At 40.3% G+C, this 19,606-nt stretch overlaps 1 protein-coding gene across 1 annotated transcript in view; it reads right to left on the minus strand.

Moving 5' to 3' along the window:
• Nucleotides 1-280: 280 nt before the first annotated feature.
• TMEM132D (transmembrane protein 132D) overlaps nucleotides 281-19,606 on the minus strand; it is a 960,728-nt gene continuing 941,402 nt past the window's right edge. Inside the window, 4 exon segments of the mRNA XM_043979103.1 lie at nucleotides 281-3,990; nucleotides 9,476-9,588; nucleotides 9,591-9,666; nucleotides 19,324-19,597. Coding sequence (XP_043835038.1) covers nucleotides 2,806-3,990; nucleotides 9,476-9,588; nucleotides 9,591-9,666; nucleotides 19,324-19,597 — 1,648 coding nt within the window. The 3' untranslated portion in view covers nucleotides 281-2,805.

Consider the following 19,606-nt stretch of genomic DNA (forward strand, 5'->3'; position numbering starts at 1 on the left):
CTTTTGTCAAGTTGTACTTTCCCACTAAATGTCCTAGAAGGCACATGTCTGGATTTGTGCACTTTGTTTCTTTGAGAAATTCAAATGCACCAATTTATACTGACGACTTCCCATCTTCTAGGCAGGCAGACCCCTCACTGAGGGGCTTCTGCACCTGCCTCACCCCGCCTACCACTTACTGTCATCTCAGGCACACTCAGCAGGCTTTTAGTAAGGATGTACACATGTGATTTATTTGCAAATACTTTTCAATTCAGAATGAAAGCCTTGCTGCACAGTGCACTTTGTCATCGGGTGTCAACATCCTCTCCACATGAAGAGCAGCATTACATGATGTAAAGGTTTGTAATTAGATTGTGAGGGGATCCTTAAATCTGCATTTTCATTTACCGAAAGCCAGAGCCTTGGACAGCTCCCTGAAACCGACTGCCAAGCCTTTCCAGGGGACGATGTGCAGAAAGGAGGGAAGAACTGAAGCCACTGAACGCAAATTTTATTTACAGTTAGTATATTTATAAATATATATTACATTCTTACAATCTACAATATATTCTAAGTATAGATGGATTCTGACTAGGGAAGTGATGGAGGAGGGGGTGAAGCAGTGAGCTGCCTGGAGCAGTAATGAGGAGTGAAAGAGACTTTAGGATATAACTGAATGGGAAAAAAATCATGGGAAATGTGTGCTGGGTTTAAAAAGCAGCAAAACCAAATTAACCAGCTTTAGGATTGGAAGCAGTTGATGGCTGGCTATTGAAGCCCCAGTTTAGGAACAAATTTTCTCTTCACCTTCACCCCGACCTTTTAGGATTCCTAATTTCCTTCACCCCACTGGGTCAGGGATCAGGATGCCCTTCTTGATCGCTCACAGACATTCCCATCCCATTATTCCCATCTCTTTACTAAGTGGGAAATGCTCATTCCCTCTTGAAATTATTTTGTTATGCCCCTTCCTGGTAGACAAGCTGTATCCCTCCAAGTAAATTGTAAGCTTCTGAGGGCAGGGACTAAGGTTTACGTCTTTGTCTTTTCTGTTGCCTAGTAGCAGAGCTCTCAAACAGTTAAGTCAACAAACATGTATTAAGTGTTTACCAGGTGTCAGGCATTGTGCTAAGCCCTGGGGCTACAAAGAAATGGGAAAAATAGTTCTTCCTCCCAAGGAGCTCACATCCTAATGGGATCAAGGGATGTAGTACAAAGATTTTCCTGGGAGACTTGTGGTTTTTATTAAGTGCTGGGCTTTTCCTTCTCTCTCCTCCTGCACATTCACATTCTAAGAGCTAGTTTTTCCATCTTGGTGTCTATGAGGGAAAATCTTCATGCTGGGAAACACCATAGAACAGACTTAGAGATGGATAATGAAATATCCCAGTGATCTTTTCTTAAAAATTAAGGGGACTAAGGCTACGTTGAATTTAGCATGATTGATCCTTAATTTCTCCTTTCTAAACCCAATCAGCTACTTTATTAAAATAACCACATGGGAAGCAAGTACCAAGTGATCCCAGATGGCTTGGTAGAATGAATCCTATAAAATGATGCAGAACTGGGAAGACACGGCGAAGGGGCATACAAGAAGGGCAAAGATAGTTTTCCCAACTTAGCAGAGCTGTAACTAGGAATTCTGTTACTCAAGGAAAATCCATCTAGGTAGGAAGATTGGAAAAGGAAGATTTTGCTCCTATTGGGTACAATTCCCCAGAAAGTCTAGCCCAAGCCCTGGGACTGGAAAGCAACAGGGGTGGTTATGCTATGTAGAGGACCATAAGTCTCAGGGACTAAGAGAACCATGGTAGGGAGGAAGCCAGCTCTATTGATGTTAGCTACCCATGGCACCCCCATCCCATCTTAATTTTATCTCTGCCACCCAGCAATCCCTTACTGAGGGCTGAAAAGTTCCCTGTGACCTGTGACTAAACCCTTATAGAATGGCAGGATTGTGGATAAGGTGTACAAATTGAAATGTTAGAGATGGATGGTGTGAGCTTGCTAAAAAAGAAACTGGTTCTTTGAACCTAATTGGAAATCTGTGTCCAGTAAATTGATGCCAGTGTGTCCTGTCTCTTACCTTAAAAATTAAAGACTACTCCAAAGCACCCCATGGAGTTGATTTCTCATTATCTCATTACATATATGGTTACATCTTATCAGCACGCTTTCCCCCTTTCTCTATGGGGCCAATAATGTTCTGCCTTTTTGATTGCCAAGGAGGTTTTCCCCCTCAATATCTGGGGAATATGAAGTCACAACAGTCACTTCTCAGTGTCTAGTGTGAAACCAATCTCTGTCCATTTTCAATAATGTTCATGGCTAGATATTTTGCTCTTATTTTAGCTGGTGTGCTTCCTTTCATTGATCCATTTTTAAAAAAAAAACTGAACCTAAGTCTTATTTTTTTCTCCACAGTCTGTATGGGAGCTACTTGGATTTTGTAAATCCAAATTGCTACATTTATTAAAAAAAAAAGATTGATAGAGAGAAAAAGAGAAAGAGAAGTTGTTCTTTCCTCAAAAAGTTCATCAAATAAAATCTTATTTTTGTTTCCAGTTATGAAAATCCTGCCATGTTTTGGCAGATTTCAAATATACCTAATTTTGAATAAGACTTTTGGAATGAGAATGCCTATCTTGACTCTGACTCTGGGACTCCATTCCACTGACTTCAGGTGGTTTTCTGGTCCTCAGCTGATGATGTTTCTCTCCTCTTATATTGTCAGTTTACTTCCTTGTGAGATGTCCTTGTGCCTCACTACCCAAAATTAAAGGCAGAAGGTGAGCAGAAAAACAAATGTTCACGTGTATCCAATTACACCTTTTCATGTAACCTTTCCATGTAGTTTGTCAGTTCTTTACATTCTCCCAGATCCATGTCTTGGCAAACCCATTTTATGTCGTCCACACTGCTCATCAGGATGGAGTTAACTGTAGGGCATCCCTCATCTGAGGAAATGGTGGTGAAGGTGGTAAATTTCACCCTTTTTCGCTTAGAGGTAGGGGAAGCTGTGGGCTCACTTTTCTGGTCTTTCCCATCAGCAAATGGAGATTCTGAAGACTTGAAAACCTGACCATTGAGACTCTTTTGCGAGTTTGTATTGAGGAGATATTTACTCTCCTCAAAATCTACCCCTCTGTCAATAGCAGTGATCTGTTCTTCCTGTGGGGAGGGAAAATTCAGTTGATTCTCCAAAAGTTCTGTTCGGTTACTTAACCCCACCCAATCATGTGAATGACTCAAGCCCTCTTGCTCCTCAAAAGGAACCTGCTTATGCCTGTATTTCAATGCAAAGGTCACACAGTTAATTAAGAAGACCAAAATAGCAAGGCAGAAGACACCCAGCAGAGCATACATCCCAATCTCTAAGTCGCTTAAGCCCCGGGGTGTCTGTACTAGGTCATTGTCCTCCATCTCTCCATTGTTCCTTGGGAGATCCACTTGGGCAGGGAAGCTGGTGAAGTCCATGGGGATGGTCTGTAGATGGCTATTATCATCTAAAAGACTGTCTTGTTTATTCTTCTTCCAGAAGATGGATCTGTCTGTTGTGGCTCCCCTGCCTTCCATGCGATCCATGGAGAAATTGCTGAAAAACTGCCCATCTGGTCTCATTCTTTCTTGCCAGTTTGTTTTAGGCCTCCTGTCGCTGGCATGGGTTTCCAGGTGACCCCTTCCCCCATGTCTGCTGTCACTCGTGTTGGGGTTGGCATCATTCTGGCCAAACTTAACTTTGATATTTCCTGTCCCAACAGCCAGCACACTCTTCCTCTTAGACTTCTGGCATGATTCACTAATCACCATTTCCACCTTCACCAGAGCACCTTGCCCTTCCTCCATTTCAGCAGTAATAACAGGCCATTTGAATGTGGTGTCTTGGTTGATGGAGACCACCTTCTCATCAAGGGATGTCACCATCAGAGAGAAGTCCTTTACATCATAAATATCCAAGGGCATGACTGAACCATCACTGAATTGGATCCAACAACTTATGGCAGCTTCCTATTAATAAAACACACATACAAATCACAAATTAACAAAAAAAGTCTTACTAATGTTCAATCTTTGAAGACCTACCTCCAGAGGACAAAACCAGGAGTAATGAGTGGAAGTTGGGGAAAGGCCATTTTAAATTTGATGTGGGGAAAATTTTCCAACAACTAGAGTGATCAAATTGTGGGACTGACTGCCTATAGTGGATTACCTCTCACTGGAGGTTTTCAAACTCTGGAGCACCTCTCACTGAGGATGTTATAGACAGGATACTAATCTACCCCAACCTACACCCAACCTCAACCTCAAACCATCCCAACTTAACCCAATCCAATCCAATTGAATCCAACTCAAACCATTCCAACCCAACCCAACCCAACCCAACCCAATACAATTCAATCTGATATAATTCAACAAATATTTATTAAGTGCTGATTATTATTATTAAGGTACCTTGCCATGCATTGAGGATTTGAAGAAAAAAGAATCAAAAAGTTCCTGTTTTTAAGGAGTCTCCAGCCCATCAGGAGTGGGGAATATAATAAATAAGCAAGTCAGTAAATATGAAGTATATGTACAAAATTTAAAGGGAAGATATCGCTCATAACTGAGGGGATCTGGAAAGGCATCACGAAAATATGTGACACATGAACTATGTTTAGAAGGAGTGAGAAATTATAAAAGGAAGAATTGAGGAGGAAGTGGATTTCATTTCCAGAAAGATAGGTGTGTATGTTTTATGGGGGTGGGGTGAGGGTAGAAATTGAACAAAATCACAGAAACAGAAGAGGGAATGCCATGTACACGTTAGATTAGATGATCTCTGAGGTCCCTTCCAACTCTGAGATTCCATGACACTGTGATTCTTTCTCTGTGACTGGCCCCACACCACAAGACAATCAAAATACAAAGGGTGAACTCTCCAAACTCCATGCAAGTAAAAGGCAAGACCTACCATGGCTAAGAAAGAAAGAACATGAATTTCTAGGAAGACATAAAACATACGGCCAGTTTTAAACGCTTGGTAATAAGATTTGTTTTTCCTAGAGGTGTTAAAAGAAAGATGTGTCCCCTGGGCTCTATGGCTTCTACTTTTGCAGGATAATAAATCACATGTCAAAAGGCATTACTGGTTACTGGGGTTATTTACAAGTGTGATGTGTTTAAATGAAAAGAAAAACACAGTATTTACTACATTATTTTATAAGCTGCTTTAATCCAAAGGTTCCACTCATTACTCATAACAAAGATCCAAAGACCCAATCTAAGGAAGGATGGCCTCATGGTACCATGTTTCCTGGTTTTATTAGGTCTTGACTGCTCAGTACTGACAGAAGTACATTCTGTATGAGCCTGGGGTTTATGGGCTTTTCATAGACAGACACTAGCGATCAAACTGGCCAGACTCAAAACTATCTTTTATCTTGTCTTCAGACTTGGCATCTTGGGGACAATGACAGGCCAGAGTCACCAGGGTGGGGGGAGAGCTCCTTTCACTTGTTTCCCTCATTGCTTTTGGAATGCTGTCTTTTCAAGACCACTTTGGTGAATTGGTTGCTCACGGGCTCAGCTGTTCTATAGTTTTAACTGGGACATCCTTCTGGCCGAGACTGATCATTTGCTCGTCATTGAATGTAATAATAGTTGCCTTTTCTATGGTGCTAGAAGACTTGCAAAGCATTACACATTATCTATTTTGATTCTTCCAACAACCCTGTATGGTAGGTGCTGTTATTATCACCATTTTATAGATGGAGAAAGTGATCCTTGATGAAGTTGAACATCTATCTATCTATCTATCTTTGTGTGTGTGTGTGTGTAGCAATGAGGGTTAAGTGACTTGCCAGGGTCACATAGCTAGGAAGTGTCCAAATGTCTGAGGCCATATTTGAATTCAGGTCCTCCTGAATCCAGGGCTGGTGCTCTATCCACTGTGCCATCTATCTGCCCTGAACACACATTTAATAGGGAGTTTGGTGGAACAGTAGATAGCACACTGGGTCTGAATTTAAATCTGGCCTCAGACACTTACTAGCTGGGTCACTTCACCCTGTTTGCCTTAGTTCCTCATCTGTAAAATGAGCTGGGGAAGGAAATGGCAAACCACTCCACTATCTCTGCCAAGAAAACCCCAAATGGGGATCACAAAGAATCGGACATGATAGAAACACTGAACAATTACAATATAGTTAATAACAGTCTAGAGTCAACAAGCATATATTAAGTGCCTACTATGTGCCAGACACTAAACTATGCACAAGGGATGCAGAGAAAGAGTAAAACGGCTTCAAGGAACTCACAGTTTAACTGGGAACAACATGCAAACACCTATGTCCAAACAAGGCATATACGGGATTAATTGGAGAACATCTCAGAGGGGAGGTGTGAGTCTTATGGAAGATTGGGAAAGGTTTCTTGCAGAAGGTAGGGTTTTAGGTGGGACTTGAAGGACATCAGGAAAGCCAAGAAGTGGAGAGGATTAGTTAATTAATTTCTCAGGGCCTTAGTTTCCTCATCGGTAAAATGGGGGGAATTAGAGTAATTGACCTCTAAATTCTCTTCTAGTTCTATACCTACAATAAATAATAGTTCTTTCTATGCTGCTAAAGGGTTCAAAGTGCCCTTTAACATGGGTGTCTCTGGTGGGCAGAGCCCCTGTCACACCACCATAGTTAGAGCTCTAAGAGAAATCAGAGAAAGGATTCAAATGCATTATTTTTAGTGAGGCAATTGGGGTTAAATGACTTGCCCAGGGTCACACAGCTAGTAAGTGTTAAGTGTCTGAGGCCGGATTTGAACCCAGGTATTCCTGATTCCAGGGTCAGTGCTCTAACCACCAAATGCATTTTTGATTGTTTGCAACTGAAATGTCAGAGCCAAGTTACATGCTGGGCCTAAATACCATCAAAACCAACACTGGAAGAAATTTCCAGGTAGCATGCTTAGTTCTTTATTTCACGAATGGATTAGCATGCTGGCCTGGATTCTAGCCAAGGCACATCAATTTCTTAACTCTTCCAGACAAGAAATAGAAACCTGATTTTTATCACCCAGTAAATATAGCTCCACTTTCTATTTCTCACTTGGGATCTATAGCTTGGATCCCTTAGAGGACTATGGCTGGCCCTCAGCAAGAATTCTGATCAGTTGCTCGGATCATTGACACTCAAGGGTTTTTTGAATGGCAGTCACTGCCTGAAAATCCAATAAGCTTAACCAGAGCAAAGGAAGATTAGCAAACACCTGGTCTGAGAGCACAGAGTGTTTATCTGTGGGCATAGCAAAAATGGGAAGGAGTTTCATGCTCTTCAGCCTCCAACAATCTGACACTCCTCCTGAAGGAATAGCAGCAGGAAGCTTAGACTAGCTAGATCCTGGAGGAAGACAGATGGGAGTGCCCAGGGAAGGCCTGGAGAGAACTGGCTGGCAATTGGGAATCGTAGGATCTTAAGCAGGAAGGGTCCTGAGCAGTCTATTACATTCAACAATACTCAAGAGGCCTTGGATTCAAATCCTGCTTGTGAGCTGTGTGACCCTTCATTAGTCTCTTAATCACTCTCAGCCTTAGTTTCCTCATTTGAAAAATGGGATAGTAATATCTCCTACCTTACAGAATCATATTCAGGCTCAAATGAACTAGTGTCTGAAGAATGCTCTGAAAAGCTTAAAGTATCTTGTAAATGTCAGTCAAGTATTTATTATGTGAAAGACACTGGGTTAGACACTTGAGTTATCAAAAACAACAACAAAAACAATGAAACCTATCTTGCTCTGAAGAAGCTTCCATTCTACAGATGGGAGCTGGGGGGTGGGACCAGGATAGATCAACATATGTAGAGTAATCTCAGGAGGAAAAGATCACCACAATTAGGGGAGTAGGAAAAATTTTTTGTAGGAGGCAAAATCTCATGCAGGAGGCTCCTGAGATGAAGACTGAAGGAAGTTAAATATTCTAAGAGGTGGAGGTGAGGAGGGAGTGAATTCCAAGTGATGGCGTTAGCCCTCCTCTATACAGGAAATGGCTTATCACATTGGAGGAAGAGCTGGTAGGCAAATCTGGCTAGAGTGTGCTGAAGGGAGGAATGTGAAGTCATATGGAAGGTTAGGCTACAACTAGATTGGGAAGGGCTTTTAAATGATAGGCTGAGAAATTTAAGCAAGATGACTTTCTAGGATCACTCTCTAATTTAGTTATACATACATGTTGTGAATATGTGCACATATGGGTATACATTACAATTATAACATATACACATTACACACATGTACATGCATATAAGTGTATTTATAAAAACACATGAAGACCTGCTATATGTTACATACATGTTTTTCACACATATATAATACCCAGCTATCCACACATATGTGTGTGTATGTGTGTATATGTGTGTGTGTGTGTATAATATTGCTGGAGCCAGCTCAAACTGACTCATGATTTTAGTTTTCAACATGAGCATTATAGTTCAGAAATTGTAAAAATGGTAAAATAAAGGCTTCATTTATTGTTTGTTGATGTCTAGATTTAAGAAGGTATTGATACAATTTTAATTTGAAATTGTCATGCATGTATCTTTTTCATAGTTTGTTGTTAAACATTTTCTAGAATACCCTCTGTGTGTACAGATTTATATGTTTATAAATATATATAAATGCATATTTAATATATATTTAATGTAAATATGCATGTATCTATGTATGTGTACATACAATATGTAGATAGTTGTTTGCATGTTGCTTTCCCCATTAGATTGTGAGCCCCTTGAGGGCAGCTCTGATAAATATTGCTTAATGATGTGCTTAATAATGCTTGTTAACTTGAAATTCTGTCCTAGAGGCAATAAGGAGTTACTGAAGACAAATGAATGGATGAATAAATGACTGAATGGAAAAGTATTTGTTAAGCACTTACTAAGTGTCTGGAACTCTGCTAAATACTGGCAACCCTAATACAAGGGAGGAAGACAATCTTTGCCCTCCATAAGCTTACATTCTAGTAGGAGAAGATAAGGAATAAAAGGGGAGCTTGAAAGGGGGTGGTGGTGGTATAGTGCAATGATTTGAAAATGACTGGGAACTGTTACAAAGACCTGGTTTCCAGCATTTTTTTTTTTTTTTTGGCGGGGGCAATGAAGGTTAAGTGACTTGCCCAGGGTCACACAGCTAGTAAGTGTCAAATGTCAAGGCCAGATTTGAACTGAAGTCCTCCTGAATCTGAGGCCAATGCTTTATCCACTTTGACACCTAGCTGCCCCTTTCCAGCAAAGTATTTTCAAGGAGGTCGAATATGGTCTAATCTGTGACTTAGAACAGTCATTTGGCAGCTACCTGGAGGATTGCTTGGAAAAGGTATTGCTTGGCCTGATCCAAGCTTCATTTCCTCCTAAACCTTTCTGACACCCCTCTCTTGAACACACGTGGTAATAGGGGTGGAGTGGGTCTAATCAGGCTGGAGCTTGGCGTTGTTGCCCCACAGACAGGCCGGGAGCCCTGGTACCTGCTTAGGTGTCTGCAGTAGCTCCTGAGCAATGGAGGTGGCAAAGATTGCTCTGTTGCTTCCTGGGCTGAGCTGCAAGGAGAGGGAGAGCCCAGTGACCAGCTGAACCCCGAGTCAGTGATTGTCACCTTCTCATCCAACACAGTCACTGTCTTCTCAGCCAGGATGGCGTCGGACAGCGGGGACAGGATCTGAACAGAAAAATCAGCATTAGAATTATTTAAAAAAAATATTCCTCTCTGAGAAACAATCCCTGTAGAAGCAACACTTTATGAGAAAAACAAAAAGAGAAAACACATGAACCAGAGTTAATGTCAATCAACCTTCTGTGAGATGTTGCATTATTAAAGGGAAATGTCTTCTCCATTCATCACTAGGTAGTAGAGTGGAGAGAGGGATGGGATTTCCTATGTGAGAAATAATTTATTTGGACCCCTGCTCTATTCCAATCAGTATTAATCAGTTTGAAATGATTCCATAGGGGTAGGGTTCTGTATATCAAGCCCCAGATCTGTGAACTATAAGTTCACTTGCTTAATCAAAGGAAGCCAATTAGAGGCCCTCTACCCTTGTTTGTTCTTGTCATGGTGACTAAGCCCAGTGAGGTGGAGATGACTCAATGACATGGAAAGTTTTACAACTTATTTTTGTACCTTTGGATCACTCTCTTTTGTCCACATAAGCAGTGGTCTTATAATCACTTAGTCAGTGGAGACACCCCATGCTGGATCCAACCAGACTCCCCTGCTGATATATCTTCTTTTTTTTTTTTGCTGATGCATAATTTTAAAAGCAATACACATTTTTATTTATAGTTTGGGGTTCCAATTTTTATCCCTCCTTTCCTCCCTCCCCTCCCCCTTCCCTGAGGCAGTAAGCAATCAGATATAGGTCATACATGTAAGATTATGTAAAACATTACCGTATTATTCATTTTGTATAAGAAAACTTGAATAAAAGAAAAAATGAAAGAAAGTTAAAAATAGCATGATTCAGTCTGTGTTCCATCAATATCAGTTTTTTTCTTTGGGGGTAGATAGTATGTTTGTATTTTGGGATCATTATATTGTTGAGAATAGTTGTCATTCATAGTTCTTCATCAAACATTATTACTGTCTCTGTGTACAATATTCTCTTGGTTCTGCTCCCTTCACTATACATCAGTTCATATAAGTATTTCCAGGCCTTTCTGAAATACTCCTGCTTGTCATTTCTTATAACACAATAATATTCCATCACTATCATATACCACAGCTTGTTTAGCCATTCCCCAATTGATGCACATTCCTTTGATTTCCAGTTCTTAGTTCATGAAAAGAGCTGCTATAAATATTTTTGTACAAATAGGTCTTTTTTTGGGATGTTTTTGGGATATAAACCTAGCAGTGGAGTGGTATTGCTGGATAAGAGGGTCTGCATGTTCTATAGCCCTTTGAGCACAGTTCCAAATTGCTCTCCAGAATGGTTGGATCTTTTCATAACTTCACCAACAGTGGATTAGCATCCCAGGTTTCCCATATCTCCTCCAACATCCAGTATTTTCCATTTTTGTTATATTTGCTTCTCTGATAGGTATGAGGTGATATCTCATACTTGTTTTAATTTTCATTTCTCTGATTAATAGTGATCTAGAGCATTTTTTCATATGATTATAGATAGCTTTGATTTCTTTTGTCTGAAAACTGCCTGTTCATATCCTTTGACCATTTATCAATTGGGGAATGACTTGTATTTTTTTTTTTATTTTAAAGGAATGGGTTTTTTTGGGTGGGGCAACAGGGGTTAAGTGACTTGCCCAGGGTCACACAGCTAGTAAGTGTCAAGCGTCTGAGGCCAGATTTGAACTCAGGTCTCTCCTGAATCCAGGGCCAGTGCTTTATCCACTGTGCCACCTACCTGCCCCATGATGTATATTTTTATAAATTTGATGCAGTTCTCTATACATTTGAGAAATGAGGCCTTTATCAGAGATACTTGTTTCAAAAATTCCTTCCCAGTTTTCTGCTTCCCTTATAATCTTGGTTACATCAGTTTTGTCTGTGTATAAACTTTTTAATTGTATATAATCAAAACAATCTATTTTACATTTTGTTTTACTCTCTATATATTCTTTGGTCCTAAATTCTTCCTCTGCCCACAAATATGACAGATAAACGATTCCATGCTCTGTTAATGTGCTTATGGTATTACCCTTTCTGTGTAAATCATTTACCCATTTTGACCATATTTTAGTATATGGTATGAGATGATGGTCTGACCCTTGAAACAAGGTATATCAGCCAAAGGGATTCTGTGCTTTTTATAGTCTCTCTAGGGTATTCAAATATAAAATCTGCTATCAAACCTTATAAAAATAAGGTCCTGAAAGAAGGGGGAATCTCAGATTGGGAGGAAAATTTGAGGTCCACTTCATTAGACCATGGACCCTTTAATGAAGTGCTTTTGCCTCAGTGATTTTTCTTGCATATTGGGCAATTATAAACCTCACACCTGGAGACTGCTTTCTAGTGCGGACTTCTATTAATTAGCTCTGTGACCACAGGAAAGTTACTTCACCCCTATAAGCCTTAGTTTCGTCATCTGCAAAATGGGGATAGCAATACTTGTACTACCTATTCCCCAGGGAACTTATGAGGGAAATGTTTAAGTCACAAGTTACTTCTAGAAGAAATATTAGAATTTTGCCACATAATAATGATGGCATTATTACTAATCATAGTAGCTAACATTTATATAGCCACATATTTACACATTATATATTTTATGTATATTTAATACACATAGATAGAGAATGGAAAGTATTTTATTTAAATAATAATATCTAACATTTTTAAAGTACTTCAAGGTTTGAAAAACACTGTACTATGTTATCTCATTTGAGCCTCACAAAAAATCCTGTGATGTAGGTGCTTTTATTCTTTTTTTATTATTTTCCTTTTACAGATGAGGAGCCCTGAGGCTAAGTGAAAGGAAGTGATTTGCCCAGGGTCACATTGCATTTCTGAGGGTAGGGCTTCCTGACTCTAGGATCAGAGCGTTAGTTAGTTAATGTACCACCTAGCTGCTTACAACTATTATCTCATTTGATCCTTATTATGTGATCTTGGGTAAGTCATTAAACTTTTCAGGCCCTCAGTTCCTCATCTATAAAATGAAAGGGCTCCTAAAGTTCCCTTCTAGCTATTAATCCATGACCTCAAGATCCTAAATGGCAGTGCTAGGATTTGAACTTGCCTTCTTCCCACTTGGCCATCATGGGAGCTGTTACTCAGTATTTATTACTTTGGTTTTTGTTTTGTTTGTTTGTTTGTTTTTAGTGAGGCAATGGGGTGAAGTGACTTGCCCAGTGTCACACAGCTAGTAAGTGAAAAGGGTCTGAGGTCAAATTTGAACTCAGATCCTCCTGAATCCAGGGCTGGTTCTCTATCCACTGCACCACCTAGCTGCCCCCATATTTATTACTTTGAATACCAGCTAGAGGCTCTATTTATATTTAGAAATATTATTCATTGCTGGGTTAAAGCCTGCTCTATGTCCTTAAAGTACTTGTAATAAGAATGTAAATAATAACATTAATAATTAATACTAATAAAATGCCAACTATTTAACAACCTATATTAATAACTTATAATTTTTTGTTTTAGTGAGGAAATTGGGGTTAAGTGACTTGCCCAGGGTCACACAGCTAGGAAGTGTTAAGTGTCTGAGGCCAGATTTGAACTCAGGTCCTCTTGACTCCAGGGCCAGTGCTCTATCCACTGCGCCATCTAGCTGCCCCACTTATAATGTTTTGTTAAGAAACTATTATTAAAAACATAAAATCATTATCTAGTGCTTTAAGGGTTGCAAAGTACTTTACATATATTTCATTTGATCCTCATAACAACCCTGGGAATTTGGTGATATTATTATCCTCATTTTACAGATGAAGAAACTGAGGCTCAGTTGAAATGACTTTTCTAGAGTCACACCATAGCTAGTAAATATCTGAGGCAAGATCTGAACTCAGATCTTGCTAATTCCAAGCTTAGCACTCTATTTATTGTAACACCTAACTATAAGATTTCCCTCCTTCCCAATCTCAGTGTCCCTGTTTACCACCTATAATTATGAATCTTATGTCTATCCCACTATGCCTTTAGAAGAGAACTAAGATGATGAGCAACATGAAATAGATGTTGCCCTAGAGTGTGAGAAAAGATTATTAATCACATATCTTGGGGAGATTGGGAGCTTCTTCCTCTTCTTAGTAATGGTTGAGTTAACTTTAACTTCCCTACTGATGAGATTGGACTTTCTCAATTGTCACCAAACCACATCCAGGTGCAAACTATTGTGCTTTGATCAGTGTGGATAGCATAGCTTCTCCATTCTTTCTCTGAAGTTTCTATAACCAGGATTTGGGTAACATATCCCCAAACCTCATGTTAATATAAACCACCCCCAATAATCACGTCAACCAATTAGATTTGATTGATTTTTAAAGGACCACCTCTTGTCTAAAAGGCGTATAAACTGGAAGAAGTAGCCTCTTTGAACTATGATACATTAAGGACCCATTTTGGTCAATCTCTTACTGGTCATGATTGATAACATTGGTTATACTTTACCCAGAATTTGTTTCATAATTATTTTTATCATCACAAGAAAAAGACTCATGGGGCTGGGGGGGGGGAGGGGGAAGGGAAAGCTATTTGGGGAGGGTTGTTGTTGGGTTTTTCCCCTCATAGCTTGAATAAGTAAGTGGAATAGGTTTAGCGTTAAACAGTACTCTTTAGAGACTTTTCTGGATTGAATGGGTTCTACTGAATTGTTGCTGAGAGCTTAATCTCATGGACATCTGTCTCTCTCTGAATTCCCCTTTCAGAGCTGCCAGGGAGATTTATGAGTACACATGTTCAATTGCACCTTGAGACCTCAAACTCCTTAAGCCTTGACACCAAAGTTGTATAGCCCCATCCAGCTACCCTCATCAATTCCCATGTCTGACTTTGACAGGGAGAGATGAGCTGTGTGTTCTAAGGTGATGGCAGATGAGAAGACTTGTGCCACCAGGGAACAAGGAAGCAATAAGGAGAAAGAAGCACTTGATGGCCCTAGGCACAGAAGACTAACAGTACTCTCTAGCGGCAACCCAAGGATGGTTTTATTTTTTAATGCCAGAGGAGAGGGGCCATTGCTCCTAGCTTGGAAAATTGGCACAGGATAAAAACTGGACTCAGTATCCTTTAGTGGAAAAGTGGATATATTTGAGAAACTGAGAAACCTCTGAATACTCTATAAAAAGCATCCTAAATTTCTGAAATTTATGTCACAAGAGATGGGAAGGGGCCATCTTTTTAATATCAGTACTTTTCCAGTGAGGGTACAAGTCATGGAATGCCACAGAATCTGATGAATGAAAATCATGGGTCATGCATGGAGCAATAGTAGTAGGGAATAGGGTGTCACCTATTATTAAGAAAGAATTATGTCAGAGAAGATCATGGATCCAGAGCTAGAAGGAAACTCAGGGTTCATCTAGTCCAAACTGATTTTACAGATGAAGAAACAGAGGTTCCTAGAATTTTGAATTGCTTAAATTTACACAGTTATTTAGTAGCAGGAATAGGATTCAAACCCAGGTCAGAACATTTTACCACTGGACTACTGCTACCAGATATGGCTGGAAAAGAAAGTGGGTAAGGGAAGCAGTTATGTAGCCAGAGTAAAGGATAATTGATAGATATCTCTGCATATTTCACTGGTATCTAGAACATCTCAAGTGATCTAGTGGAAGGTTCCCAGGGAGTTGGGTGGACACACTTGGGTAAAGAAATCAGGGGAAAACATGGGTAGGAATTGTAAAGGATGAGAGGACATGGATCTACCCCACTGAAAGAAGTGTTTATATTAATGAGATAAATTCATGCAAGTAATATAGATACATTATATCATCAGAAATGAGATGACGGGGCAGACTAGGTGGTACAGTGGATAAAGCACTGGCCCTGGATTCAGGAGGACCTGAGTTCAAATCTGGCATCAGACACTTGACACTCACTTACTAGCAGTGTGACCCTGGGGAAGTCATTTAACCCTCATTGCCCAGTGAAAGAGAGAGAGAGAGAGAGAGAGAGAGAGAGAGAGAGAGAGAGAGAGAGAGAGAGAGAGAGAGAGAGAGAGAGAACGAACCTTGGTAGTTAGAAGCTATAATTGAGATGGGAATTAAAAATTGGAATAATAAGTATATAATGACATGGTCAATTTTAGGCTTCATATTTTAAGAAAGATGCTGATTAAGCTCGAGCGTTAAGAGGTGAATAGACAAGAACATTACCACGTGAAGATTGGTTAAGGAAAAGGGAATGTCTAGCCCAGAACACTAATGGGAAAGATGGGTTGTCATGTAGAGTGATGAGTAAGGGAAGAATGCAATGGGCAGGAATTGCCAAGAGTCAAATATAGTTTCCATTTCAGGGACAACTTCCTTATATAATTAAGAGATGTCCCAAAGTAGAATAGGTTGCTTTGGAAATCTTTAAGTCAAGGCTGGATGGAATATTTGTCAAGTATGGGGTGTTATGGTTTTGAGTACAGTTTGGACTAGAGTCCCAACTAGAGTCCCAAGGTGACGTTCCGTGACTCTGTGAAGTACTGTGATGGTAAAATACCCAGGAATGAGATTTACTGGTTGGGAGTCATAGCCCCTTTCCCTTACTAGACCCTTCCTAAAATCCCAAGTATGTATTTATTTGCTGTCTTTTCTGATAGAATGTAAGCTCATTGAAGGTAGGAACCATTTTTGTTTTTAACTGTCTTCTCAACATTTAGTACAATGCCTGATGCACAGTAGGTACTTCCATTAATTCTTACTGCTTAGAAGGTTGATTGATCTCTCCCATTTACAAACTATACAAGACTCCTTTTTGCTCAAGTGGCAAACATCCCACTTGGATTGTCTTCATCCACCCTCTTATCACTTGGGGCTCTTGTTTCCAATCATAACGATCATCATCTTCATCTTGATATTTTTACTGGACAAATAGTTTCATTGGTGTGAGGAAATTCCCTCTGCTAATGTGAATCAGCACCTTTTCTGTGACTTGTAGTCATAAAAAGCTGCCAGAGCACATGGATGCTAAATGACTTGGCCATGGTCCCCCAGACAGTATGTATCAAAGGTAAGATTTGAACTCAGGTCTTCCTGACTTCCAGATCAGCTCTTTATTGCTTCATCATGCTCTCTCTCAATGATAGCAGTAGTTGCCATTTAGATAGTGCTTTTCCATTTGTAAAATGCTTAAAATACATTTTTCTAATTTTTCCTCACAATAACTCTGTGAGGTGAGTAATATAAATGAAATTAATCCCATTTTACACCTGAGGAAACTGAGGTTCAGAGAGGGGAAATGATTGACTTAGGCTCCACCAAGTGGTGTAGCTGAGAAACAAACCTAGGTCCTCTTATTCCAAAATCTCTACTCCATTTTTTTTTCATTTGGAGAATCATATGGCCTTAGATTTAGAGTTGGAAAAGATATGAGCAAAACTCAAAAACAATCTCCTCATTTTTACAGATGAGGAAACCGGTTGCACAGTTAGCAAGTCTCCAAGGTAGGATTTGAATTCAGTATTTTTGGCTCTATCCATCATGCCATGTTGCCCTGAAATGCCCATATCCAAGAGTCCATTTTAGGACAAGCATTTCAATAAAAAAAAAATAGTATTCCATGCCCCACCATGGAGTGGTGCTCTGCCACTAGACTTCCCTCTCTTTAGTGATGTAAAGTCTTTCCAAAGAGAAATATATTAACAGCCTTGATGCTTTGCTTGTCTTAATTCTGGAAGGATTCAGTTTGGAGCTGAGCTTAAACTCTTTCTAAGGCTGAGGTTCACTTGTGTATTATTTTACATGACATTTACTTGTGGACAAATGGTCAACAAAATACGTCCAGAATTGAAAGAGGGCAGGAGATGGGGATGTATAAACTTTGGGAAATTATGTAGCTCCTATAAATGACTCTAAGCTTCTACTTAGAATGAAGGTTCATCTTTGTTTTATTTTTTGTTTTTTTTTGCGGGGCAGTGAGGGTTAAGTGACTTGCCCAGGGTCACACAGCTAGTAAGTGTTAAGTGTCTGAGGCTGGACTTGAACTCAGGTCCTCCTGAATCCAGGGCCAGTGCTCTATCCTGCACCACCTAGCTGCCCCCATCTTTGTTTTTAGAAACATTCTTTAACACTGATATTCTTCATGTGATGTTCTTTTGTCTAAAAGCCATTACACACTACAGTTTGAAGAACTGATATTGAGAATCACCCAAAGGACAAAGGAGAGATTCATGGTGTACAGGAGCAGCAGGTAATACATCATAAACAAGGAACTGGCCAGGATGTCAGCTAAGAATTGCTGTTGTTCAGTCATTTTCAGTCACGTCTGACTCTTTGTGACTCCATTTGGGGGTTGCTTGGCAGAGATACTGGAGTGGTTTACCCTTTCCCTCTCCAGCTCATTTTACACATGAGGAAACTGAGGCACATAGGGTTAAGTGACTTGCCCAGGGTCACACAGTTAGTAAGTGTCTGAGGCCAGAGCGGAACTCAGGAAGATGAGTCTTCCTGACTCCAGGCCCAGCACTCTATGCATTATGGCGCCACCTAGTGGTTCATCATCTAAGAGGTTCATGACCAAAATAAAAAGATAGACTCCAGAGATATAATTATTGTTTTCCCTTGGTATCCATGCAATATCAAGGGATAGAAAGAACCCTGGGCATGTAAGTCCCACACAGATTTATCAGAGGAGACAGATGAGAGTTGCACATAATAGGTAGGCATTGATAGATTGCAATTGGCATTATAGGAGGGATTAACAAATTCATTAAAGTTGAATTATCTGTGTATTTGCTGTATCCTCTTTTCAAATTGGAAGGTCTGTGAGGGCAGGTGCCCTATTTAAGCTAGTTTTGGTTTCTCTCCCTGCACTTGGCATAGTCCACTGCACATGGCTCCAGTTTGATGAATGATTATTGAAATGAAGGGATATTAAGGAGAGGATGACACGGGATAATGTGGAGTACAAGGGGACAGATCATGCCCAAGATGAGAGCAGGACAGCGTGGCTAATTGTCTCAAGAAATTGATAACCTCTCATATATCTTCCATCTCAGAGTTGATTTTCACTTGTCAGGGATATTCCCTTTTAGAAAGGTATTTAAAGCTCTCAGGGTCTCCTTTTAGGTGTCTTTGGTTATTAAGAGAAACCACTGACCATCAATTTATTGGTTGCTGACTGGCCTAAATAACAAATTGATTATTCATTACCCAGGAATGCTGTCTCTCATGGTTTCTCATTCATTTCATGAGTGAGTCCATAGCCATGTCAAGGACATATGGTTTTGGCAATGTGAGGTACTCCCTTTAAGAGTACAACCCATATATACCTTGATAGTACCTTAAGACTCAGAGAGAGCCAGTGACTTTCCCATGATCACATGGCTAGTGTAAGAAGTGTGATTTAAGCCCAGGTCTCTTCAATTTTTTTTTTTTTTGGCGGGGCAATGAGAGTTAAGTGACTTGTCGAGGGTCACACAGCTAGTAAGTGTCAAATGTCTGAGACCGGATTTGAATTCAGGTCCTCCTGAATCCAGGGTCAGCGTTTTATCCACTGCTCCACCTAGCTGTCCCCAGGTTCTTCTCAACTTTTTCAAAAACTTCCTTCACAAGGGTACAGGGAAAGAGATGGCCTCCTTTTTAGCCCTAGAGCCTCACTCACCTAGAGCTGAATTCTCACCTTTGAGCAAAGCCCCTTGAAGGGGCAGGGCAGATGCAGAGAGAGCTGGGATTTCAGCTCTCTGAACTTCCTTACCTGAATGGTGGTCATTCCAAGCTCTTGTCCAATCAGAACCTGACCTCCTTGTAGCTTGGCTATCCTCGGCTCTTCCACCTGCATGAAATTGTTTACCAAATCCGTGATGTCCACTTGCCAGTCAGAGCCCAGCAGATGGGCCAGCTGCCCTCCAGACTCAGAAGCCTCAGCCACAAACTGAGTAAGGACTCGAACCATGGCATGCTGGTACTGGAGGGTGCAGCCTTTGCCCCGCCTCTCATCCTCTTCCTCATCTTCACTGTCTCGGACTGGTCTGGCAGAG

The sequence above is a fragment of the Dromiciops gliroides genome, chromosome 1 (assembly GCF_019393635.1).
Source record: "Dromiciops gliroides isolate mDroGli1 chromosome 1, mDroGli1.pri, whole genome shotgun sequence".
NCBI lineage: Eukaryota > Metazoa > Chordata > Mammalia > Microbiotheria > Microbiotheriidae > Dromiciops > Dromiciops gliroides.